The 23,893-nt window shown below is 38.7% G+C and overlaps 6 protein-coding genes and 1 long non-coding RNA gene across 12 annotated transcripts; 1 reads left to right on the forward strand and 6 right to left on the reverse strand.

Moving 5' to 3' along the window:
* Positions 1–3: 3 nt before the first annotated feature.
* On the reverse strand, positions 4–3,973 carry LOC143360366 (protein-lysine N-methyltransferase SMYD4). Of its 4 annotated transcripts, none has more exons than XM_076799160.1 (6): positions 3,870–3,973; positions 2,271–3,232; positions 1,426–1,706; positions 778–936; positions 560–700; positions 4–481 (listed from the first exon to the last, which is right to left on the reverse strand). In XM_076799160.1, exons 2-6 carry the CDS (start codon positions 3,226–3,228, stop codon positions 233–235), a joined length of 1,788 nt encoding a protein of 595 aa, XP_076655275.1. In that variant the 5' UTR covers positions 3,229–3,232; positions 3,870–3,973; the 3' UTR covers positions 4–232. The 4 variants fall into 4 exon arrangements, with proteins under 4 accessions (XP_076655275.1, XP_076655257.1, XP_076655265.1 ...); XM_076799142.1 differs by having other exon boundaries at positions 3,861–3,970; XM_076799150.1 differs by having other exon boundaries at positions 2,271–3,274; positions 3,861–3,961.
* LOC143360395 (uncharacterized) lies at positions 3,874–4,955 on the reverse strand. Its single transcript, XR_013083267.1, has 3 exons — positions 4,835–4,955; positions 4,574–4,765; positions 3,874–4,075 (listed from the first exon to the last, which is right to left on the reverse strand). It is a non-coding gene; the product is annotated as an uncharacterized LOC143360395 (long non-coding RNA).
* LOC143360349 (uncharacterized) lies at positions 4,607–9,380 on the forward strand. Of its 2 annotated transcripts, none has more exons than XM_076799096.1 (7): positions 4,607–4,743; positions 5,518–5,947; positions 6,020–6,247; positions 6,313–6,584; positions 6,667–6,825; positions 6,910–7,123; positions 7,591–9,380. In XM_076799096.1, the coding sequence occupies exons 2-7, from the start codon at positions 5,556–5,558 to the stop codon at positions 8,630–8,632; spliced, it is 2,307 nt and encodes a 768-aa protein (XP_076655211.1). In that variant the 5' UTR covers positions 4,607–4,743; positions 5,518–5,555; the 3' UTR covers positions 8,633–9,380. The 2 variants fall into 2 exon arrangements, with proteins under 2 accessions (XP_076655211.1, XP_076655218.1); XM_076799103.1 differs by lacking the exon at positions 4,607–4,743 and adding an exon at positions 4,843–4,976.
* Positions 9,354–11,278, reverse strand: LOC143360384 (putative dimethyladenosine transferase). The gene is made up of 5 exons (XM_076799180.1): positions 11,112–11,278; positions 10,644–11,010; positions 9,974–10,319; positions 9,792–9,898; positions 9,354–9,718 (listed from the first exon to the last, which is right to left on the reverse strand). The coding sequence occupies exons 1-5, from the start codon at positions 11,167–11,169 to the stop codon at positions 9,676–9,678; spliced, it is 921 nt and encodes a 306-aa protein (XP_076655295.1). The 5' UTR covers positions 11,170–11,278; the 3' UTR covers positions 9,354–9,675.
* Positions 11,279–11,846: 568 nt separating this feature from the next.
* Positions 11,847–15,101, reverse strand: LOC143360408 (uncharacterized). 2 transcript variants are annotated; one of them, XM_076799215.1, is made up of 8 exons: positions 14,966–15,101; positions 13,644–14,037; positions 13,170–13,579; positions 12,904–13,099; positions 12,615–12,848; positions 12,341–12,553; positions 12,090–12,278; positions 11,847–12,008 (listed from the first exon to the last, which is right to left on the reverse strand). In XM_076799215.1, the coding sequence occupies exons 2-8, from the start codon at positions 13,932–13,934 to the stop codon at positions 11,961–11,963; spliced, it is 1,581 nt and encodes a 526-aa protein (XP_076655330.1). In that variant the 5' UTR covers positions 13,935–14,037; positions 14,966–15,101; the 3' UTR covers positions 11,847–11,960. The 2 variants fall into 2 exon arrangements, with proteins under 2 accessions (XP_076655330.1, XP_076655323.1); XM_076799208.1 differs by having other exon boundaries at positions 11,856–12,278.
* LOC143360424 (hexosaminidase D) lies at positions 14,100–18,383 on the reverse strand. Its single transcript, XM_076799242.1, has 9 exons — positions 17,389–18,383; positions 17,246–17,300; positions 16,626–16,841; positions 16,211–16,559; positions 16,062–16,136; positions 15,766–15,961; positions 15,437–15,712; positions 15,278–15,364; positions 14,100–15,201 (listed from the first exon to the last, which is right to left on the reverse strand). The coding sequence occupies exons 1-9, from the start codon at positions 17,415–17,417 to the stop codon at positions 15,027–15,029; spliced, it is 1,458 nt and encodes a 485-aa protein (XP_076655357.1). The 5' UTR covers positions 17,418–18,383; the 3' UTR covers positions 14,100–15,026.
* A 139-nt stretch (positions 18,384–18,522) lies between these two features.
* Not (ubiquitin carboxyl-terminal hydrolase nonstop) lies at positions 18,523–23,114 on the reverse strand. Its single transcript, XM_076799229.1, has 6 exons — positions 22,282–23,114; positions 21,137–21,269; positions 20,845–21,060; positions 20,346–20,760; positions 19,610–20,176; positions 18,523–19,530 (listed from the first exon to the last, which is right to left on the reverse strand). Exons 1-6 carry the CDS (start codon positions 22,399–22,401, stop codon positions 19,473–19,475), a joined length of 1,509 nt encoding a protein of 502 aa, XP_076655344.1. The 5' UTR covers positions 22,402–23,114; the 3' UTR covers positions 18,523–19,472.
* Between the last annotated feature and the right edge of the window lie 779 nt (positions 23,115–23,893).

Genomic DNA, 23,893 nt, shown 5'->3' on the forward strand with positions numbered 1-23,893 from the left:
CACGTAACACACTTTATTATAAAATCTGTTTGATAAAATAATGTAACCTATCCTTGCTTACATTATGATGTCGCTAATAACCTAACAGTTGATGTGACATAAAACCATAAAATAGGAGAACCTATTGATACAAAACATTTTTATTTCTCAGTCGAAAATAAATAAAGCATATCTAGTTTTTCTTAAAAATATATAATATTATATATAATATGTACAAAATAGAAAACGCTCTTCATAGTTTAGGAAGCTCAAATTTATTGCCCTGTAAATCGTAGATTCGTTTCACGGTCTCCTCCACACCATTCATTTCCATGCACGGCATTGGTACCGTGTAGTATAAAAGTTTCATCATTTGTAATAGATCAAACAAAACATGAGGATTGTCAGCCATGTTACCCTCGTAAACGATATCAATATACTTCGTTAAGTTCTGTAGCGCCTTATCAATTTTTTTCACGTTTTCACTAACTGTGACCAACGTCTACAATCAAACATGTAAAGAATACAATTTTATTAGCTTATAACTTTTGGATTTTAATTATATGATTAAACTGCTTACTTTATACGACTGCAAACCATAATACAATGGCCAGTCTTCTTGGCACGTTAAACAATGACAGTTAAATAAATACTGTTGCAAATGCTTTTGCCTATCAGCTTTCGGAGTAATTGCATAGTGTTGACCATAACTGTCAAATACCTTGAAAAGTATAATTAACATTGATAAGTTACAAGAATGTAATTTTTCTACAAGACTTGTTACATATTATCACATACCTGTTCACCTGACTTAATAGGATACAAGGCTATCACCATCATCTCCTTACCTCGTGAAAGCCTTATTATGTTTGGATTGCAATTGTGATTTATCAAACTGCAAAATGGCAGTGCAAAAGTACTGCGCGAAACAGTATCCAGCTCACACAGCTCCATGGACTATAAATATCGATTTCATTGTTAAGCCTTAAATTTTGTACTAATAAGAGATTATTAAATCGGGTCACAAATAATTTTTAATACATCGACTTTATTTGTCCATGAAATATACAATTACTACCCAGTAAACAAATTGCTCTTGATTTGCATTGAATTTGCCACCAAAAATTTTCTACAAATTCGGCGCACATTAGGAGTACTCTCTATTTGACATGGAATTTTGCATGCATGCTTTTGATGATGAACATTGATGAAAGTTTGCTCGAAGCAAGTTTGGCTGACTATTTAAAAGCGGGTGACTTAAAAAAATTAGTGATACCAAATTATAAGGTTCTCAAAACCAAGTATGTCCAATGATTTGTTGTCATTTTTCGGGCATCGGATGATTTACAGGCGTCATTAAAATTTCTTACCGAAAACGAAAATTATTTATGACTCGACCTAATAAACTACTACAGTTTTTATGCATTTGTTTCTTTCGCAACATACAGTATGGCAATTGCTAGGAATCATTTGTTCATGTCTTAACAAGAGACCACCAAAAAATGTGACATCTGGATTCATCTTCAATAGAGACAAATCGTCCTTCAGTCGACTACCAAACATGTTAGTGCATCTAACCACAAAATACAAAATGAAACAAGAATCGAAGGATCTTCTAAATAGATCGCTAACCGAACGTTTTTCTGTATTGGTTACAAGACTTAATAGACTTCTGTACTTATCGCTTTCAAAGATGCCATTCTTAGAGAAGCCTTTTGTACGAGGATCTGAAAATATTTAATCGGAATTAGTATTGTATGTATGTAAAGTATTTGTAGTCCTAATAGAAAACAATATTGTAGGAGTTTTTGATTCAATGTTTCTCTTGTTAGGTCATTCAATGTCAACGACCATTCAAGGTGAATGACCTTGAATGATCCTCGTAATGTAAGCCATTGTATACGTCTGAGAACACTCTATCAGAGTACACACAAAAGACATTTCATTCCATTTTAGAAAAACAGGGATGACTTTTATGTATGCATTCAAAATGTATTCAGTAGAAGTGTGCGAGAACCCTAATATATTCGAGAATACCGAAATTTTCGAGAACCCCGAAGCCAATCCTGAATAAAATTCTCGTCTCCATCCGATACAACATTTTCAGGTTCTCGCGCACCTCTGGTATTGAAATTTTGAAGTGACCTTTAAAATTAAATATGGGTCTTGATTAATAACAAAATCCCTAGTAAATAGGGATTCATTATTGTCTTAACACTCTACACTTAAATAAATAGAAACATCTTCCTATGTTTAGAAAAACCTACAATAGTGATTTTCATTATAATTACCATTGTGACTGTCAACTTCTACCAACTCTTTTCTTAAAGCATCTATACTACTTTCTCTTACAGCCTGTATAGCTAGTCTTAAGGCAAATAAATCCATTTTAAGGAAATCCATATTCAATAAGGAAGGAAATACTGCGCATTCTATATCATGATACTTCTCCCATTCCTCTGCCCTACATTCTTCTGAGCAATACATTGCGTAAGTGCAACTATTGCAGGGTATATTGGCCCAGCACACTTCTAAGCAATGGGAGCAGTGAACGTGCAATTTCTTTCTGTCCAAAAGTGTTGAATAAGCTTTCTCCAAGGCAATTACTTCTCCCATATCTATATCGCGAGCAGCCACAACATGCCTACCATAATTTTCACTATACTTTATGTTTACTGCATCTGAGGCACATGAAATCTCACTATTGTAAGTCTTTATTTTAAGAGGATAAAGGTCATTGTCCAATTTGCTCTTATCTGTGTTATCGGAAAACATTTTTTGCCTCCGCAAAGCCTTCAAACACTCAGTTTTTCTGGTATTTACTTTGTGTCTTAAATTATCTGGATATGGTAATGCTAATGCTCTATCTATATCTTTGATGCATTCTTCATATTTGTGCAACTTGAATAGAACTGCGGACCTATTGGCATATGCTAGTGCAAGCTGTTCGGATGAGCACGGTGCATGAGCTATACTTTGAGTATACAGTTTCAAAGCATCTACGCAAGAGGTACTTGTCAATGGCTTGGAAACAAATACCTTGTTACCCTGCGCTCTGAACTCCTCAGACTCCTTAACACTTTTGACATCGCAATGTTCTTGCGGAATTATATCATACTTTGACATAAGGTATAAAGTATATTTTACTCTTTCTTCGTCTGTGCATAATGTTTTGAATGTACGGTTTACTTCTTTCAACGTATTAGTTGCAAGTAGCTTCGCGTTTAATGTATGTAATATTTTCTCCATTTTTCTGAAAATTAATACTGTGCCGGTGACCGGTGACAACACAAAGCTATATAGTACCAGGTGGTATTACGCGTTGTGCATATAGTGAAATCTGAAGCCAGGTCTCCCAGTCTCCCGGTCACTTACGATGGCGACTACGCCCCCAACAATCCCAAATCGGTCACACGACGCATTTCGTCTCTGATTTGCACCAGAGAGGAAATGAGAGTGCTCACGCTCGGGGTTTTAGTGGCCCCACTTTTCTACATCATCTTTTTAGCCTAGAACAGAACCTCCATTAACTTTTTAGCCTGGACCAGAACATGCATCATCTTTTAGCCTGTTTAGAACCTGCATCATCTTTTAGGCTGGATCAGAGCCTACATATTTAGAAGAGTCTCCTTTAACATAAAAGTAGCATCCACTCTGGCATTATTTGGAATCCGCTGCTAATGATGCAGATAAGATGATACAGGTTCTGGTCCAGGCTAAAGAGATGATGCAGGTTCTGGTCCAGGCTAAAAATTAGACTAGGGGGCAGCACTATACCGGGGACACTAAAATCCCGGGCGTGAGAACTCTCATTTCCTCTCTGGCTATATAGTACCAGGTTGCGCATATAGTAAAATCTGAAGCCAGGTCTCCCAGTCTACCTTACTCACACTCTTACTCCGACTCCTACGACCTACGACGGCGAGTATGCTCCCAACAATCTCCGCTTCAATCACAAATCGGTCACGCGACGCATTTCGTCTCTGATTTGTACACTGATATATGGAGGGTGTCTCAAAATATTGTATTTCCAAGAAGGGGTAATTTCTGAGTTCATTTGAAGTAACTTTTTCCTTTACGAAAGTGTTCTTCGCGGCTTGAAGAACAGCGACCAATCAGAGCGCGGTTATAGCCAGTTATGGCGGATGAATTCCGATTCGACCAATGGCGACAGGTCCTGCTTGAGCGTGACGTTGTACCTATTCTTTGGTAGCGCATTGGACAGAGAGAGAGAGAGAGAGAGAGAGAGAGAGAGAGAGAGAGAGAGAGGATTTCCTCCCTGCTATATAAGCAAAAAATGTTACCACAAACATGAGTTGTTTGACGTTTTGTTAAATCGTTATAAACAAAAATAAGGAATTCGAAGGGAAGAATGAAGCGATGTTTGCTTCTAATTTTATGCGAGCTGTGTATTCGAACCAAGCCAATTACCAAGCGAAGACAATTATATTTTCGTAAAATGTAGCACGATTATTTAAAATTTAAAACATAAACTCCGGAAGACAAAGACCATACGTTCCTGGACGCTCCATCAGCGCCATCTGTAATCTGAACGAGCAATTGGACCAGCGGAAATTTTAGGAACTTTTCTCACCTTCGTTAGGTATCTGTCTCACTCATGGTATTATGCTACGCCAGTTTCCGCTTTGTGATCATGGACTTTTATAAGACTGCTCGTTCTCGAAAAAGATAGCTTCGCCGAGACATTAAATTGTTTGGCTTGTCGAAGCTGGTTGTTAGGCTTCTCCGCGAGTTACCTCGAAGGTAAGATATCATGCCCGTCGAGCTGCATGATTTATGGAAAAAAATAGTGACATCGATAATCAATAACAAGTTGAATAAAATGGAAACATACCGATTATCAAACAGCTTTATGACGCCTTCTGTACGCTCTACGTGACGTATCGTATTCTTTTTTTTTCCCATTTCGACAAGAAAAGAAACCGTGGAAAGTAAAACTCGGTCTTCTCCTCGTTCGTCGCATCACGCGCAGGAAGGTTTGTCTCGACAAAGTAACTGTTATTTCACATTTGTGACAGATCGATCCCGACGAAAACGTAAATAGCATCGTTTCTATTTTTCCCCATGTCCGCGTTCAACACTACTCTATTCGCGTTGTACGGATGCCCTTTTTTCTAGTCATTGTTACGTTTCTTTCCGAATAGTGCCATTCATAAAATCTAGTTGATTAATTGCTCTGCTCCGCATTACAATTTATCTCGCCTTGAACTTTTTAACGATGCAGAGCTAAACGCTGACCAGCTCGTTCCTTTACTATTATTTTCATTATTTACGCAAAATTGATATATTTCGCATTCTTGCGCAAAAAGTCGTGAACTATTCTCGGAAATATTGTGTTCGTATAAAATTCGGCAAATAACTGTTTAATCGAATTAATTCGGATTTTTCTGCAATCTTTAAATTCCCAAACAAAACACGAAACATAAAGAATTATTGTAATTAGAAACTTGTTTAATATCGAAAAAGTACGATTTGTTAGAGCATCATTTTGATGGAATATTGTGTATTGCGTTTTAGGACAGATTCTTTTAATGGAAGGGTAAACAAATTGAATCATGATGGAAGGTCCATTAGAGATAAAAGATTCTACTCCAGGAGTAGAGGAGCCTATAAAGTCTGAAGCACCTGTGCAGAATCCTGATAGCAGCGACCGGAGCGACGGTGCTGTTTCACCACCACCAAATTGCAGTATTTGTTTAGGCAAGCTGGTAAACACGTCGTTTACGGACAGTTGCCTTCACCAGTTTTGTTTCACCTGTCTGCTTCAATGGTCCAAAATAAAAACGGAGTGTCCTCTGTGCAAACAGACCTTTAAATCTATTATACACAATGTTAGATCGGAGGAAGACTACGATCAATACCATGTGCCTAGAGAACTGGCTACGTTGGATATCAATTTTGATCTTGGGCATGCGGTGGATGTCGTTGGACATCGTTTTCATTATAGGTATACAAAATTGTAATTCTGGAGAATTTCACGTTGGTAATTATAGATAAATCGTTCGAATTTCTTTTCTAGAACAACTATGACTGGCCATCGTCGAAATCCACACGAAGTGCTACTCAACCAGGAACAAGTTGCAAGGAGAGAACTATTGCCAAGCATAGCTCCGCAAGTGAGAGAGCGTCTACGTACAAGAGCGAACTCTGCCGTTTATCGTCGGTCCATTTACAGGCATGGAATTTGGGCTACAGCATTGCCCGATGTGTTTGGCCGCTTCCGCGAATGCAGCGCAGATTATTATCGGTTAGTACTGTTCTGCTGTCGCGCGAAGAATCAATTTACATGGTATAACTGTACTTTGTTCGCAGGCGAGAGCCAAGAGAGTTGAACCGACTCATTCCTTGGTTAAATAGAGAATTACAAGCGTTACTTAACAACAATGCGGCGCATGGCGCGTATGTGATGAGAATTATATTAGAAGCCCTTACCCAGTACGACATTAGGAGCCCCGAGTTCCGAGATCTAGTGCATTCCTATTTTGGAACATTCACAGATCACTTTGTACACGAATTACTTAATTATGCACGGACTAACTTTGATCTACTTGGGTACGATCAGTCTGTGATCTATTTACGTCAAGGTATTTCGTCGTGATTCCATTTACAATGCAGCCTATTTGGCAACACAGGTCGGTAATATATTCAAATTGTACTTTGTTGCAGGAATTTCAAGGGAATATGTATCAAATATTGATTCGCCAGCATCTAGCAGCAACAGTATTAGTTCTGACGATTCGGACGTCCGAGTTCTGGATGAAGCTATAGATCTCAGAATGAATACTGTAACGCCCAGCACAGGACCCCATACAATTAGCGTACCTGGTAAATTTGAATCTCTGCGAAACAAGGCTTTCTCGACAGAAAAATTATTTAGAACACTAGGTTTAAAATCATTTCGTTCATCAGGTCCGAGTACCGTAGGACAGATGTTCCAATTGGATATTCCTTACAATGTACCGGACGTCCTGACTATTTCTTCAGACTTCTCTTCATCTGATAATGATTGCGAAGTGATCGGTTACGTGAAACCTCGTCACGAGAGAACACCGGAAATCATAGAATTAGTATCTTCGGATCCTGAAGAAATAAACGTTACTCAAGTATCGAACGATAATGCACAGTAAGCGAATGCACTTCATGCTGGGTCAAAGGTGAATCTGCAGAGGTGTGCGAAAATGTCGGGTCGGGAGGGAGGGATTCTCGAATGTATCGGGATTGATGAGAGAAAAGATATTATTGATATTCGGGATTCTGGCACATCTCTGCTACCTATCTTCCGATTTCAATGATTTTTCGATACGTTATGAATATCGACATTTCAAACAACTTTTTCCTTTGCATGATAGTGGCGGTCTCGCTTAGTTTCCGAGATATTAGCTATAAACTGTCAGTACATACCACTACAGTGAATTCTGCCTACACTTGTGTATCTGGGGCAGCGCACCAGTTTGTTTGAACAAAAAATTGTTCAAAATATCGATTTCTGCGACATAGCAAAAAAGAAATTGAAATCAGAGGATAGATAACTATTCTGCAGGTTTGCCTGGGTCAAATGTAACGAATGACTAATCTCAATTATTTTCCCAGGTCTTCCACGTCTGCATTTTACGGAGACAATTCGACACAACCTAGTACATCCCACACCGTTCAGAAAAGAGGCTCTAGCTCATTGTCTACGGAAACTGACACCGACTCGGACAGCGATTACGTTTGTAGAAGGAGCAGGAAGTATCAAAGTCGTTCCAGAAAATCAAAGAGAAGCACAACCACCAAAAGGCGAAATCGTTCGGGCGAAACTAGGATTCGCAATCGGACGAGAAACGTGTCCAGTTCTGAAGAGAGCGACGTGAGGAAACGAGTGGTGAAGAGAACCTCGCGCACGATAAAGAAACGGATAAGCAGCAGCAGTGATTCCAGCTCCCACGAGAGCGAGATGAAGACGGTAGACGACAAGAAATCAAGATCTTCGCAATTCTCTTCGAAAGGAACCGTACGTGTTCGGAAAGATTTGATCAAGAAGGAAAGTAGTCGGTATTTGAACGACGAGTCGTACAGCAGCGACAGTAGCAGCGAATCTAGCGAGGAAACGAGCAACGGTAAATCTCGTCCACTGAAGAGATCCAAGAGAGCATACACTACTAGCTCGAGCGATTTCGAGACGGCTAGAAGCGACAGAGTGACCAGAACCAGAGGGAAAGCCAGACAAGCTTCGGACACGAAGGATTCTCATCGGAAGGAATCCAGGTATAAGGACGACTGGCAATTGATGTCCAGAAGTAGCAGCTCATCCTCTTACGAGTCCCAGAAAGAGAAACGTGTCAGTTCCAGGCGACGAGAATCTCAACGTGATTTAAGCGACGACGATAGCAATTCGAACAGCAGAGACGTGTCAAGGAAGAAATTAATTTTATTGAAGAAATCGAAACCGCTGAACTTGAGCAGTTCGAAGTCCGACGACGATCGTTTCCGGTCTCATAGCCAGTGCAGCAATTATTCAAGTAAATCGTACACGCATAAGAAAAAGTCGAAACACAAAGACAAGCACAAAAGCAAGAAAAGAAAACGGTCCAACAGTAGAACGTATAGCTCGTCTATGCGATCACGATTGACTCGGCGACACCCTGTTTAAAAATTCACACACGTCCGCGGTCCATTGAAACATTCCGATTCGAAGAATGATTCAAACAGATGCAAAAATGAAGGAGGCAAGCTTTCGAGAGACGTTAAGAGCCATAGAAGATCTCAGGGTAACACCAAATCAAAATCAATGGCATCGCGAAGATGCATTTAATCGTTGATTGAACTCCAGTGAACAGAGGAAAATGTTACTGATGAACGACCCTTGAATTGAACAGATTTATACTGATCCTTTTTCTAAAGCAATCGTGCGTGCATAAACTATAAACAATGATGAAGCATGGTGCATCGGTTATTTGCGGTTTAGAGGCAACATTCTTTACAAGAAGACAAGAAAAGTACTGCATCATACAAAACATGCATTCGTATTCTTTCATTCCTTTGCCTTATAAAACGAGCATGGCTTCCATTTATGTTATAAAAACGAAGATATGAAGAATCTGTATAAAAGTTCCGACATTATTGATAGTTCTTTCCTGTTTATATCTGCTTTTTCGGTTAAATCGATTGGATTGAAGAAAAAAATAAATACAAGTACCCAGATACAGTGCCACGGTTCTGGATAGTGTGTAATAGAACAGCGCATATTCTACACACAAGAAGATTCACAGATTATATGATTATCTCACCATTATCTTCATCAATGTACAATAAACTTGGGTATATTTCTTTACGATCTTGATTCCCAAAGAATGTTTGTAAATATACGTGTATCTTATAAACAAATAATTTAATTAAAATGTTTACACAAATATAATTTTTTGTAATGTAGGTAAACCTAGAAATGTTATATGTATATTATACATGTTATACGTAAATCATAAAATAACTGGTTTGTAACAGGTAATGCTGATTTTCCCTTCTTTTCAAAACTGTTACATATTTTTCTTATTGACAGCAAGTTTCGATTCTAATTTTTTCCTTTCCTCATTTCTTTTTTTGTTTTCTTAGCAAAATTTATTATTCCTCCTTTATTAGTACATGTTTTATTTATATTTAATTTACAGAATGCGTTTGCATGATTCGGACTCTGAATTACGTGAAATGCACTCCTTCTGCGTTGAATACATGTAAAAGGCTAAAATAAAAATTGTATTATCAAATCGAGCACACATCGCAATGAACCAGTGTAAGCGCGAGAAATGTTATACCTGATGAAATCATCTATATCCATAGTTCTGGCACGTTTATTTTCGGCTTCTGCCTTTTGCAAAATATCGTTCACCATCTCCTTAATGTCAAATCCTTCTGGTACCGTCTACACGTATCATATAAAAGAAATATTTTTAAATAGTTCGTAGATGATTTTCATCAATTCTACACCATCAATTACCTTGTTATTAAGACTACAGTGAAGCTTATAATTTTTCTCCAGCATCGTTAACACCGTGGTTTGCTTAAATGCTGCGGAAAGAGTTTTGTTTTTCCTAACAAACGCGATTCGCGTTAAACCATCCCACTCCTGATAATTAATAGGCGGTGGTGGGTTGCGAGGTTCTATTCTAACTACATTCGACTCGACTTTTGGTGGTGGTCTAAAATTATTTTTTCCTACTTTCATAAGCATATCCACTCTCGCTAACAACTGAGTATTTATACTTAGACGACAGTATAATTTGTCTCCTGGTTTAGCTACCAAACGTTCGGCGAACTCTCTTTGAAACATAAGCACGGCACATCTGTAGAAAATAATGTGCTGATCAAACCCACTTCCTCTTGTGTGTCCTATACGATAAATCAGCATAATGCTTTTAAAAATATTGGTAAAGGTGCGAATACACTATCAAGCAACTTGTGATATTTTCTGCAAGAGCGACTCTTGTGACACCTGTAAACACCTCTGAGATAATGGCCAATGAACTCGCCTGGGACAGTTGCTCTTGGAGAGCAAGATAATATATTCATAAAGTGTACAGGCTTCTGCAAGTTATTCCCGCAAGTTACTTGCTAGTCTATTTGCACCTTTATATGTATATTTCTTTGCCAATTACATTGCAAATTACCTGAACAATGGCCTGTGCAACAGCAGTTTAAATACCAAGGGCGACGATATCTTGTACGGTATATTGGCAACACACAAATCGAAAAAAGGTAGTTCTGTTTTTAGAACATCTCCTATCATGATTTGTAGTTTAGCTTGGTACGGTGTACCTTGTACACGTTTTTGTAATTCGGCTACCATTCTACTGTCCAATTCACACGCTATAACCTTCTTGGACTTATCTAATAATTTCACTGTCATGTTACCAGTACCGGGACCAATTTCTAGTACAACATCCGCCGACCTAACAGCAGCTTTCTCAACCATGCTTTGAATTATCAATGGATTTTTCAAAATGTGTTGACCGATGTCCGTATTAAACATAATACCTAATGTAAACAAATACAATCATGTTTATTTATTTTTATATGTAATTTCATTCTATGTTATACTCCACTTTTTATAGGCTATTCAGAAACGTGTTTCATACCTTGTCTCGCCACATCTTTATGCACGCGGGACTTTTTTTCTACTCGAACTTTTGGCATCTTGCTTGTGTTTTTACAACTTCCCTCAAAATATGTACAAAATTCGCAAATAAAATAATGGCAAAACAATGTATCACGTGTCAACAGTCCACATGGTAAACAAGCTTAATTTATAGATTGAATAGATAGTAATGCCATGAAACTATTCATGTAGGAGCAGATCTTACGCTCTCTACGTTGAAGAGTGAAGAATTTTGGAACTACATAGAGCGGATCGGTCAACGATGGATAAACTTTTAACTTTTTTTGATAAGTGAGGTCTTTCACGAGGTATTTCATTTCTTAATCGTAATCATTTGTCTAATTCTGTTATGCATACTACTTTGGCAAGATCAAAAAATAAAAATTATTTGTTTCACATGCATTTCTGATGCATAGTAATGTCGCATGAAGGTTTGGTTGCAGATAGTTCTGATTTATGCTACAGGCTAAATAAAAATTAAACGGGTTCTGATCCGTGCTAAAAATACTGTAGGTTCTGTTTCAGGCCAAATATGATGCAGGTTCTGTTCCAGGCTAAAAAAAATTATGTAGGTTCTGTTCCAGAGTAAAAAGATAATGCAGGTTCTGTTCTAGGCTAAAAAGATGATGCAGGAAAAAGTGAGTATATATGCTCTCTGCATATATTATCAGGTACAATAATATTATAAATTAATTCAAATGTTCTACAGTTTATTCGGACTGGTTATATTTCTATTGAAAGACTAATAATAAAGATATAATTTATATAATTATAGTATTTATAAGGTGTTACAAACTATAGTTTATGATCACTATACTACAAGTCTAACTCAAAGTTTTTTGAGATTAAGTACTTGATCTTCTAATTCTGCTATTTTCTAAAAAATTGTTAACGTTACAAATTAGTGTTCGAATTCGTAAAATACAGTTACTAAATGCAACAACGCGGCGCTGAATACCTTAAGATATTCCTGTGTCTGAGATTCTTTTGATGCTTCCGTTTCTGCTAATAATGTTTTGTACCTCTTTTCTAAAAATGTGACAACATTATCTACTTCACTTTGCTTTTTAGTATTTAGAATCGTACAAAATTCATTCTTCTGCTCTTGCAATTGTAGTTGCAAGCTTTTTATTTCCAAGTCTTTGTTCTACAAGACAACACGGATTATGTGAAATGCGTATAAAATCAATATAGAATTTTTCAAATTACCTGAATTACTTTCAACATTTTCTTCTCGTGTTCATAGCCACTTTTCTCTTTAGATTTTTCAAGCTTTACAATCGCTTTCTTCGTTTCAGAAACTTTGGAAAACAGATTCTCATATTGTTGTTGTGTCTCGCATTCTATCTCATTTTTCCAATTAATAAATTCGTCCCTCAGAATACTATATTGCTCAGCTAATGTAGTTTGCAATGTTTCTTCCTAAATATAATATTAAAATATAATATGCAATATTGTATAAAAGTACATCATTTAATCATACATCTTTTATCTTTGTTTCCAGTTTCATTTCCAAAACAAAAATTTTATTATTCAGCATTTCTATATCTTTCTTTTTCTCTGCGTCTTTCTGAGACAACTCTGAGTCTTTCTTTTCAAGATACGATTCTCTCATTTCTAATTCTTTGGTTCTCTGCTGTGTAAATTGTTCAAACTGATCGTACAATGTCTTAATTTTTTCCATCAAGTGATTTTCCATTTCCTCAGTTTGTTCATTCTGCAAAAATATCTATTAGATTTTTTACTCCAAAAATAATGGCTTTTCTTCTTACCTTACCATGGATGATTTCTTCCAATTTCTCATCTATTATAGATACACTACTGTTCAATGCTTCGGTCTTTGATCGAACTTCATCCAACTGATCTTTTAACTCGTTGAACTGTTCTATAACTGTAGAATGATATTCCTCCATAACTTCTTTACAATTCTTCTCCAGCGAATTTTTCATCTTTTGTACATCTAATAGCCTTTAACAATTTCCAAAAAACGTATAAATTCCATTGCTGTTTTTGGAGTAGATTTAACAAGAGTACTAACTTAGCTTTTAAAGTAGTAACATCGGATGTTAACTGGCTAACGCTCGAGTATAAATGCTTGTCTGAATGATGACTATAATTCTCGGGTTGTTCTAACAATTGTGTTCTCAAATACTCGTTTTGTGTCTGCAGTTCTCCGATAATCGTATTCAGTGTATCGATACGTTGTTCATAAATTTTCAATTGACTCTTTCTCGTTGCATTTCGATGGTGACAACGAACAGTTGGCGGTGCGTTATTAGAATCTAAACATTGGCCCATACTACTAGTGTCCATTGAACGGTGTTTCATTAATGGTTTGCTCCTTTGGTGTTGTCTACATCTCGTAGACATTTTGTAGTTGTTTAAAGTACTATGAAACGGTCTTACGACGTAGTTTGATAGATCACTGATAGACGAACTGGTACAGATCTGTATTACACATTGATTATTTCGTTACCGTGATTAAATGAACGTACAATACTAGCATAGGTACCATGTGATATGACTTAGGTAGTGGCAGAAGTAGTCCATTGGGCGGAAGTCTGCTGAAAACTCCTCCGACGCGACCTGTTCTCAGTTGTCTGCATAACTCCAGAAGATACTCGTTTCTCAGACGACGCTGCGAGGTCTCGTTGTGCAATTTCTCAAGCCAGTCCCTACATAATTGCACACTCTCAGCAGACGTCAGTTGCAATATGTAGGGCCTAACATGCGACAGAATCTCCTTATAAGTTTCGTCCAATTTTTCAACTTCTTGGTCATCGTACTTTTCAATTTTTTGCATGGTCCTTATTCGTATCGTTTAAAGTGTGACGTGGATTGAGATGAATAAAAAACGACATTTTTAAGAAGTTTCCACACCTTTCAACGAATCGTCGCTTTTGTTTCTACACCGAAACGATAATTTCAAGACGGTCCCGAGTCGTGGCAAATAGGTGAAAGAGCGTGTGTATTTGAATTTATCATTTATTATTATATCTCTGCCTCTATACTTCGTGTATGTTCGAGATCTTCCTATATATTGTACAGATGTTTAACACGTTACATCAATTAGTAGAGATTGAAGACAACTATTAGATTAGTTAATAAATATACTGATAAAAAAGACTCCGTGAAATATATTATCTACTGCATACAATCTTTTTTTTTTTCTTACAGATGACCAATAACATTTTCAGAGGATCTTTGAAGAGGTTTTCCTAATAGTAGAAAAAATACTCGCACGTACTATGTGCATGTAAGAAACGCTGATAATTCGAAGCAAGTATAGAGAGCACAATAGCCGACAAATATGGTTATTGAGCTTGATTATTGGGTCGAATCATAAGCAACTTCAGCTATGTACATATGGATATGACGTTCACTATTCTGGGAGAAAGCTACGTGAGTTGTGTGTCGAGTGCCAAATAAATGCGAATAGTTAATAATAGTACTCTCTTCGACACATTATTGATCGCTAGTCTCTTGGATCGAAATAAATTTGAAGAAAAGAAGCGACAGTTATCAATGACTCAACCCAATATATTATATTATAATCCCTTCATAGCCAAATATCACAGAACAGCTCGCAAAATGACAAAGCTTGACGATGAAGACATTTGTCACGAATTCGTTCACTCCTAAGCCAAGTATTAAAATAATCGTCCATTCTTTTATAAAATTATATATCCCGTGTGTCCAACACGATTCATTACTTCTCTTAAAAATCTATTCTTTTCAGTTTGCTACGACTACTTGTAAGGTAAAATTGTACAATTCACTAGATTTTTCGTACTTTGTTCATCAGCCTATCGTTTTGTGTTTCTTTTCTTTTACCTGTATAAGAGTTGGTCATTGAGATGCAAGCAGAGATTTCTGAGAGATATTCGCTAAAACCCTAGATACGACTATTCAACATAATTTGATTTTCTGCAGTCTGTTTCAACTCTACGAGCTTCCCCTTCATAGGATGAATATTTGTACCTATCCACTCATCCACCATCGTCGAAAAAAAAATACTTTCCATTTGAAACCTAAAGTAGCCTTCTAAAGAGGATAACTCCAATAATAATCTGCGAAAGATATTCATCGCGTTATTGTCTGTCTGTGCCTATACACATTATTTCAAACAGTTATCATGGAACATACTCTGTGAAAACAGGAATCAAATTCTCTAACTGCATAGGATTTGTATAATTGTTAGCCACTTGCCATGGATTCATCCACGTCGATATCCTGTAACATTGTAATCTTGTAACAAGGAAAATAACATGTTGGACATGCTGCAAATTCTAAATTCTTACTTACTGTTCGCTAGCAACGATATTATGATATTTAGCTCTAAAATTTAAAAACCATTCTACACCTACGGCAACCTGCCATCCAGGATAGAGCAAGTTACTGGGTATCGGAGCAGGCCTTGGCTGTGGAGTTATGTGCAAAGGATGGTCTATGTATCCTAAGCTTTTAGCCACTTGATTGTGATTTTGCTCGGAATAACCGTGGAGCCAAACTTTCAAGCATAACGCTAGCGACGGTATCGCTGTAGGCAATAATTCACACAGCGTGGCATAGTGGTCGTATCTAGAATTCAAATACAGTAGAACAGTTTCGAATGTAGTTGAATGAAACATTACCTCGACCAGCCAGTGAAAGCTGTTCCTCGGAATTCGTGAACTTTATTCACGTGTACACTCAATTCTTCCAGCCACTTTTCATGATTACTTATATGATGCCTTATAACCGGAACATGTTGTGAAGATCCAGTAGCACCTTTAAATGCTGTGGCTGCCCACATACGCGGAAAGATTGCAGTATACTTATCCCACATTCCTACCAAACAATTTTATATTTTCGTATTTAAAATGAAATCGGAGTCGAGCATTTGCCAATCGATTGAATCGAACACAACCACTATCCTGAAGTATCTTACCCTGAGGTAGCGCAAAATTATCCCTTGGATTATAATGCCAAATCATGGGCTCCACATATTTTCCGATATAGTGGTCTGCAAATCATAAAAAGACACTTTCATGAAGCAATTAAATGACGCCGATTAACATATAGAAATTACTGAGATACCATTCAAAACCTGTAAATCTATTGATCTTAACATATCGTCCCATATGATAATTTTTAAGTAGGGATATGTTTCTTGCACGTATTGTGCGACAGCCAGAATGTGTTCCAGGTACAGAGACGGCTTCCCGTATTTACTAGAGGCAGCGCGTTTTGTGCACACTGCGCACAGACCTAGATGCCATACTTCGTCCGCGCCTATATGCAAATATTGGATATCCGGATGAAAGCTAACTATCTGCCGAATCAAGGACTTAATCAAAGGCAAGGTTCTTGTGTTAGATGGACAAATTGAACTCGGAAAGTGCTCCACTTCTCTCAAGGATTTCCATTCATTGTGTTTCAAGACAAACTGCAATCGATATCGATATTAGTAGGGAATGATTCAATCGAAGATTACAACCGAGATTTCACTCACCTCCATATGACCAAACGTTTGTACTAAAGGAACAATCGCTAACCCGCAATCTCCAGCTATTTGTAGGATATGTCTAGCCTCCTGGACTGTGTAGCCGCTGGTGAAATTGCTCAACCCGTTGCTTCCTATAAGAGACAGCTCCCGATTGTACGGAAACGTGTCTTCCCATTCTATGAGAATACCGGTAGCACCCCATGTCCTCAAAAGTGGAAATAACTGCAAATGATTGTAAAAGATATAGAGAAACATACGATACTATTTTTTAAAAATCCGTTACGCATCCACTCACAAAACCAATAATATCAGGAGGATGCAACTTTCGTTTATAATATTTTAAACTGTGGATAATGATGTAAATGAAAATGGTAATATCGGATAAGACACCCTGTAGATAACATTAAAATGTATGACGCACACGATTTCGTTCCAGAACCGAAAAGGTAACAGCCGATTTTCGAAAATGAAAAAGTTACGCAATCGTTTCGTTCGAAAAGGATGTTGGGATATCAGTAACATGTGACGAACAATAGAAAAGACATTATTGTAGTTAGGATTGACCGATACGGCTGTCAGAATGAGGATACAGTGTGTAAACAATAAAGTTCGGCACGGTAACAGACCTTTTCGAAGTAACAGACTCGCGGTGGAGCACCTTTCAGATCTAAATGAACCAGCCTGGAAAAGAAAAAACATTTTTCTGTGACGCGTCATTCCCTCGGTCAGAAGTTTTTCGAAAATTTCTGTCAACCAGTCGCACGTTTACCTGTGCAAGCCAAACGTCAAGTCGTCCATCTTTCCTCCATTACTACAACGTTGAATAAAGAGTGTACGGTATTAGATTACCGTAAACGTTTTTCCCCTTACGAAAGTGTAACACAGATTTTTTGACCCGATATTATAGCACAGTATTCTAAATTTTTCGTCTTGCGAAATTATTTTATACTTCGACGAAAATGCGCGGGTTTTCATTCGAATTTGAATTTTTTGTTTGATAAACACATCCAGTCTGACAAGGATTAGATAAAGAAAACGAGGGTACCGATAAGAAATGATGAATCAATCGGCGAAACTGTTTCTCCACGAAATATAACTTTATTTCTGTATATATATTTACTTCAGCCTTATATAAAACGCGTTACAACTGTACGCGTAATATTAATTCTCAGACATACAGTATTATTGGTCATGTCGAAAACGGTACATCTTGCGAATGGGCGCACAGGTGCAGCTTGCAAATTGATAATATTTAGGACATCTTTCCTCCAAGTGTATACAATTTTCTCCGTTTCTTTGTTACGCTTCTGTGCGCTGATGTACGAGTTGAAATCTCAATTTTTCTCTCGGATCAATACACTTAGAAATCTTGCTAGGATCTTGAGGCTTTTACAGAGGATTGTACAATTTTCTTCCGTTTCGGTAACCATTTTCAGATATTGTACAACACCAAACAGATTGTACAGAGATTAGTGGTCTTGATGAAACATGTACACAAAATTTCAGTGAACACAATATACCGGAGGTAGGAACGAATATTCCATTACCTTTTTGTGAAGACAACGATATACTACAAAACAATTTGGTGATCTTTTAATATTGTTAACGTTAACGTAGGCGCTTGATTATCGTAGAATTTAGCAAAATGTAGTGAAATACTCGTTCCTACACCCAACAGAAACTCATTACAAAGTATAGTGTAACAATAACGGTGACAAGCAATAAATTAAGACTTAGAAGTGCAATCGATTGGCACTCTCTGGTGTGCAAAAAACAATTAATTCTGAATCATTGAGAAAAAAAGGTGAAACGGGCAACCAGAAAGAAATATGTTAAACAATGATTTTTTATTATACACAGTCACGCGAAATAATTCGCCTTTTTTGGATAACATCGTTATCCCTTCTTTTTATATATATATATACGTTACTTCGTTTGTACAAAATTGATTCACCGAAGGATGTCTGACACGACGAATTATACAGGTCAAAGAATAATTTTAACAGTCACTTGTACGTAATGTAATGCTGGAACTATTAAAAATTGTATAGGAACAGGTGGAAACGATTGATCAGAGAAAAGAATCATGACCGTGTGATCCATCCTTGGTGTCTCGTGTATACAAGTGTCAGGGCAGGAATATAATAACAGTCAGCGATATACAAAAATGCGATCGGTCGTTTAAAAAAATTGAGCTAATCTTAAAAACTACGCTTACGTTATTTCAGGACACGAGAACAGGGAAATCGACCGCCGTGTGCGCCAGCCTAAATATTTCGTCAAACGCGAAACACAACGGTGGAAAAGAAAAGAAAATAGTGAAACGAGAAGTTACGGCGAACACGATGATCTCCTTACATCTTTAAAACTCTTCAGAATGTTCACAATTAAAAGTTCGAACATCACGACAAACATTTATACTAACAGAACGACGTCCCATCGATCTAGACTATATTTTTTTTCTTCGTAACAGTGATTAATTTCTAGTTTTATCTCCGCAATCTCATGATCAAAGCGTAATAGTAGAGTTGTTTGTTAATTTACACTTTAAATTTTGAATATATCTTCACCTATCATATTCTCATTCATCGATTCGTACGAGAGTTCGAAATTTCTTTTTCTGAGGCCCTTGTTATCGTTTTTTTTTTTTTTGTTAATATATACTTTTCTGTCGCGCAGTTCATGCGCGTCCGACCGATAAAGCAAATTTGCGTAGGTCGGACGAAATTTCCGAGATATAGTCTCCAGAACAGGTTTAGTTGTTCGTGCGTATATCTCTTAGGATGCTAAAGGACTTAAGTCTACCGCCCATGATTCGTCGTGATAAATAAATTAATTACATGATCTAATGTTTTACACCTTGGCGTTTCGACCGTACTCCAAAATTTGTTTATGATAAAAAAGAAGATACCTGAAAATGAAAGGTTTTTTCACTGGATCCTTGGTAATAATACTAACTGCGGACTGATTGGCCAGTGCCGCGGACTCACCCCTCACTAGTCAAGACGTCTTTTAGTCTTGCCCTCGTGATTAAATGATCGTCGCATTTAAACCATTGATCTCTTTGCTGCCGTATAAAGGCAGTGTAGTGTCCAGTCTCCAAAGAACCTTCGTGATTTATCACCGCGAACAGCGAGTATCTGTTGTCGCTGAACGCCGTGTCTTCCCCGTTCTTTGGCAGGCCATCCATCATCGAGCTATTGTTGTTGCCGTTCCGCCTGTGCGACATAAACGGCGTCATGTCCAACTGTTCCGGGAACGAGATGAACGTGGAGATCTTCTTGTCCTGTATGCTAGAGTGCTCGAATCGTTTTAAGTGAAAACTGGCCACTATAGGTAGCTGCTTCATCGTCAGTTGCTTGGTGCTCTCTTGGTAGGTCTGACAATTGCTACATTTGATTTTAGCGCTAGATCCCAAATGCTCTGCACGTGTGAACCTCTCCAGGCAATCCAACAATGAGGTAGGAGGACCAGAACTGTCCGAACCCGACGCGCTAGCTGCTGGACCCAGATCCAATGATATATCCCAGAACGGATCTATGGTAGTCGATACGCCGCTAAAAAACAATTACATTAGCGGGGCAATTCTCTTCATTGTACTGTCTAGTATTCAGGGTGTAAAGCCGAATGCTTGAGATTACGAAGACCATTTATAAGACCGACTGTCGGACTGTATAATACATCTAGCTTTACACCCTACAGGGAGCGTGGAATTTCATGCCGTACTTGCATGCCTGACAAACCACGTCGCTTTGTAGCCCGCCGGTAAAGATCTGATCGATGATACAATTGCAATGATGCGGATTATCTTTCACTAGAATCGGCGCTGCCTCGCAATGCCTGTGCAAAACGTCGAGCGTGGCTATAAAGAACTCGTGGGCATCCTGCTGTTCGTAACCTGCTAAATGTCTGGCGTGCGTCCATATTAAATGGAGAAGCTTGTGAAGCGTCAACGGTGCTTTGCTGCCAGAATAAAATTCCTGAAAAAGATGGGACACTTCGCAGACCAGGCAGCGGCTGGGTTGTGGGCAGTGATGACGGTCAGCAAGAAAATAATCTCTTAACAGCGGTGTGTGGATAAGGGCCTGTACAATGCAGTTCATGAAACATGTACTTCCAAGATTTATAAGTCCTCTCAGACCTGAAACGTTTTAGGTCGGTTAAAGTATGTTAGATTTCATCTAACGCAACAGTTTTATGCATTTCGTCTTATCGAAATGATTACCTATAGTGGAATTTTCCACGACACGCCTTCTGCGCGGATGTTTCCTCAACAACTCTGCCTCTATTTGCGTCGGTTCCCATGCTCGATAAAATTCTCCGAAACTCAGCGATTTTGCAGATTCGCTCCACTGTGCCTTGGCAACGGCCAATAACTCTCTATCGTATACGTAATCTCCACATTGGAAGCACAAGATATTTCCATAACAAAGATCCACAGCTGCGACATAACATTTATATAAAAATTAAGAAAATAATTCATTAAACGTAGCATATTATATTTTCTACAGAATTACCTAAGAAATGCTTTTTCGTCTTCGCATGTTCCTGTATGTGACCTTTTACATAGCAGCCAAAGAATATGCAGTGAAGACACGAATGAAGACGGTCCTTGTATGTTTTACATGTATGACATAAACAGCTTACAGCCTAAAAAATGTAGGAATTGCTTATGTAATATTTTCTATGCAAAAATTACAGAAATAAAAACGATTGCGTAGACAAGATAAAAATATTGTTCAAGGTAAGGTACGAGATATTCTTGTGTCCATATCAAATACGGAGCATATGGTTTATTCGATGCAATTTCATAATTTCATAGTGCTGTAAAGCGTAATAAAACATTCATCAAAGCAACGGTACCAGTAGAATCGTAAATCTGCAATACCGTTACTTTACGTGAGCAACAAATCTGCCAGAACTTTGTACCGGCCGAGTAATCGTCTGCGGCGGCCATTTTTAAATCCGTCTTTACACACGACCGTCCATGAAAGTAACAGTACAGACCAAACAAATAAATTACACCGTTCACGATGTTTTCATTGACTGCGCAACGTGTTTTATCTTCGTGAAAGCGTATCTGTTCCAAAATTATACTGGAACAGTTAATATGCGATTACATTTCAACAGAATTTCGATCGATTCCACGCGATCGAAATCTGCCGGGAACAAAACAAAGAAACGAATAAAAGATTAGGAAAGACAGTCGGCAAAAATTGACTAAAAAGAAAAGAATAAGTCGCAAATTTTCCAATATGTAAACAATGCTCGGATATTTGCGAACGGGGTTGTCGTTCCGTCTAGAATTTGCATGGCTCGTGACCGAGTCCCGCGAGTGGGACCGTAGAACGACAAAGAGAGAAAACTATCTCGCGATTTCTGATACTACGGGGTTGTCACGTTGTTGCGACAGTTTCCGATTCTCCGAAACATCTGTTTTTATCGTTCGCACGAGTCGGAGAATCGCGTGACGAAATCGGCGAGATAACGCGGCAGAGAATGAAACAGGAAAGACGATCGGGACGGCTGATCGTCAGGTACGACATATGTATAGAGAGAGAAAGAGACAGAGAGATAGAGAGACGGGGCGTACAAGCGAAAGTGAGAAAGAGACAAAGACGGAACCTTGACCACGGATCACGCGAGAAAAAGATAGTCGCACCTTTCTTACGCGTGCCTCGGTGGACGTGCTGGTCACGAAATAAGAGTGTATCACTTTGTACGGCTGGATACCCTTGGCTGCTTTGAAATTATTCAAGTGTATGCAGCCATGGTCGCTCATCTCAGGCTGGCGTGAGCGACGCTGCCCTGTCTCCTTCTCGTCAGCCTGCACGTACGCGGCGGCTGTTCGCCGGCCCTTTCCGACCACCGACGGGTTGTCGACGACAATGACAACGGCGACGACGACGTGGACAACGACGGCTCGTCGGTGACGGGCACGGCCGATGCGCGGAGCGGTTGCTTGACGGCGGCGACGGAGGCTGCTCTGCGCGGGGCGTAGCACGCTGGCCTTGGCAGGAGCGCGCGTGTCGTTGACATGGAAAACCGCGTGAACCTTGGAAAAAAAGAGCGCAAGGGTTGTCCGTGCAGTGTCGTAGCCAGTCGATCGCTGTCACGCCGTATCCGATCTGTCCCCGTTCGACAGAGAGAGAAAGAGAGATCAACCGGGACCCGGGGAAGGGGCAGACACAGGAAAGACAGACGGATCGAGATAGACAGAGAGAGAGGGAGAGAGAGAGAGAGGCGCGCGAGCGAGCTAGACAACCAGACCGATATTCTATCTCGACACCCACAGGACTCGACCGAGGACACTAATGCTCTTGGCGACGATCTCTCCGACGGGAAATACCGTCTCGATTCCTACGATCGCTCGTGTCCACGTTTTCGACACCCGGGTGCTCACGGACACCAGCCGGTCACTGCAGGCGCCGCCGGTTCGAGCCAGCCCCTCATTGCCCCCACCACACGCGATTACTGCAGAGCCGAAACTACGGCGCTGTTTGGGAATCGCCGGTGCGCATGCGCGCCGAAGTGGGTTCTTATTATCGTTCGAAATGAGCATCGTAAGGAAGAATGGAGAATAATCCTCTCGTCGTTATTTCTTGTTTACTATGTCAATTTCAAAGAAACATTTTTCAGTTTTTCGAATGTTTTTATTTATTTTATACGAGTGCAGATGTAAAATTTGTCAACAAATAACGTACTTGAGAAATATCGTTCTCTACCACGTTACGGTTCAAACTTACCGCGCTTTCCAATGTTTCAAATTTTCTGCACGCAGTCTCTCCTTTCTCCTTCAACCTGTTGTGCAGAGAAGGAGATGGGAATATTAGCGGCAACGATGTCTGTATATAGGCTGTCAAGGTCATCCAATTTAGGGAAATGAGCGTTAAAGGATGCGACAGGAATTTCATCTATAATACACTCTGTGCTCTCATTATTAACGGTAGAATGAATGCAGGAACGTATCGTTGACAGGGCACCGAGGATTACAATCAATGTATTGTTGTATTATTTATGATATAATATGTTAATATGATTATAATATAACTATTAATAATTATTATTAATAATTATATAATTATTCGAAACGAATTAGAGGAAGCGTTTGAAGGTATGGAAACAACGCAGACTCATTTGTAAGTTCATTTCAAATATTGTTCGCTCTATGATTGGCGAATCGCGCGCACTTTTGATTCTCGAAATCGGAAATCGCTAATCGAGACGAAAGATTTCTACCAATTATGAGGTCCGTGGTTTTGCAATTGTCTCGC

The sequence above is a fragment of the Halictus rubicundus genome, chromosome 1, assembly GCF_050948215.1.
Source record: "Halictus rubicundus isolate RS-2024b chromosome 1, iyHalRubi1_principal, whole genome shotgun sequence".
In the NCBI taxonomy this organism is placed as follows: Eukaryota; Metazoa; Arthropoda; class Insecta; order Hymenoptera; family Halictidae; genus Halictus; species Halictus rubicundus.

Excerpts from the sequence above, each read along its gene's own strand:
- Not (XM_076799229.1), bottom strand. The coding sequence starts at position 22,401 with ATGAGCGACCATGGCTGCATACACTTGAATAATTTCAAAGCAGCCAAG. Across the intron at positions 20,761-20,844 it reads CGTGGAAAATTCCACTATAG|GTCTGAGAGGACTTATAAAT; the intron begins GTAATCATTTCG and ends AAAACGTTTCAG. Across the intron at positions 19,531-19,609 it reads GACGTCTTGACTAGTGAGGG|GTATCTTCTTTTTTATCATA; the intron begins GTGAGTCCGCGG and ends TTTCATTTTCAG.
- LOC143360384 (XM_076799180.1), bottom strand. The coding sequence starts at position 11,169 with ATGCCAAAAGTTCGAGTAGAAAAAAAGTCCCGCGTGCATAAAGATGTG. Across the intron at positions 9,899-9,973 it reads ACTGTAGTCTTAATAACAAG|ACGGTACCAGAAGGATTTGA; the intron begins GTAATTGATGGT and ends TGATACGTGTAG. Across the intron at positions 9,719-9,791 it reads GATATAGATGATTTCATCAG|CCTTTTACATGTATTCAACG; the intron begins GTATAACATTTC and ends TTTTTATTTTAG.
- LOC143360349 (XM_076799096.1), top strand. The coding sequence starts at position 5,556 with ATGATGGAAGGTCCATTAGAGATAAAAGATTCTACTCCAGGAGTAGAG. Across the intron at positions 5,948-6,019 it reads GGACATCGTTTTCATTATAG|AACAACTATGACTGGCCATC; the intron begins GTATACAAAATT and ends TTTCTTTTCTAG. Across the intron at positions 6,826-6,909 it reads CCATACAATTAGCGTACCTG|GTCCGAGTACCGTAGGACAG; the intron begins GTAAATTTGAAT and ends TTCGTTCATCAG.
- LOC143360424 (XM_076799242.1), bottom strand. The coding sequence starts at position 17,417 with ATGGACGACTTGACGTTTGGCTTGCACAG. Across the intron at positions 17,301-17,388 it reads TTGACGTTTGGCTTGCACAG|GCTGGTTCATTTAGATCTGA; the intron begins GTAAACGTGCGA and ends TTTCTTTTCCAG. Across the intron at positions 16,842-17,245 it reads GAGTCTGTTACTTCGAAAAG|TTATTTCCACTTTTGAGGAC; the intron begins GTCTGTTACCGT and ends AATCATTTGCAG.
- LOC143360366 (XM_076799160.1), bottom strand. The coding sequence starts at position 3,228 with ATGGAGAAAATATTACATACATTAAACGCGAAGCTACTTGCAACTAAT. Across the intron at positions 701-777 it reads CTATTAAGTCAGGTGAACAG|GTATTTGACAGTTATGGTCA; the intron begins GTATGTGATAAT and ends ATACTTTTCAAG. Across the intron at positions 482-559 it reads ATGGTTTGCAGTCGTATAAA|ACGTTGGTCACAGTTAGTGA; the intron begins GTAAGCAGTTTA and ends GTTTGATTGTAG.
- LOC143360408 (XM_076799208.1), bottom strand. The coding sequence starts at position 13,934 with ATGCAAAAAATTGAAAAGTACGATGACCAAGAAGTTGAAAAATTGGAC. Across the intron at positions 13,100-13,169 it reads GTTACTACTTTAAAAGCTAA|GCTATTAGATGTACAAAAGA; the intron begins GTTAGTACTCTT and ends AAATTGTTAAAG. Across the intron at positions 12,554-12,614 it reads TGGAAACAAAGATAAAAGAT|GAAGAAACATTGCAAACTAC; the intron begins GTATGATTAAAT and ends TATTATATTTAG.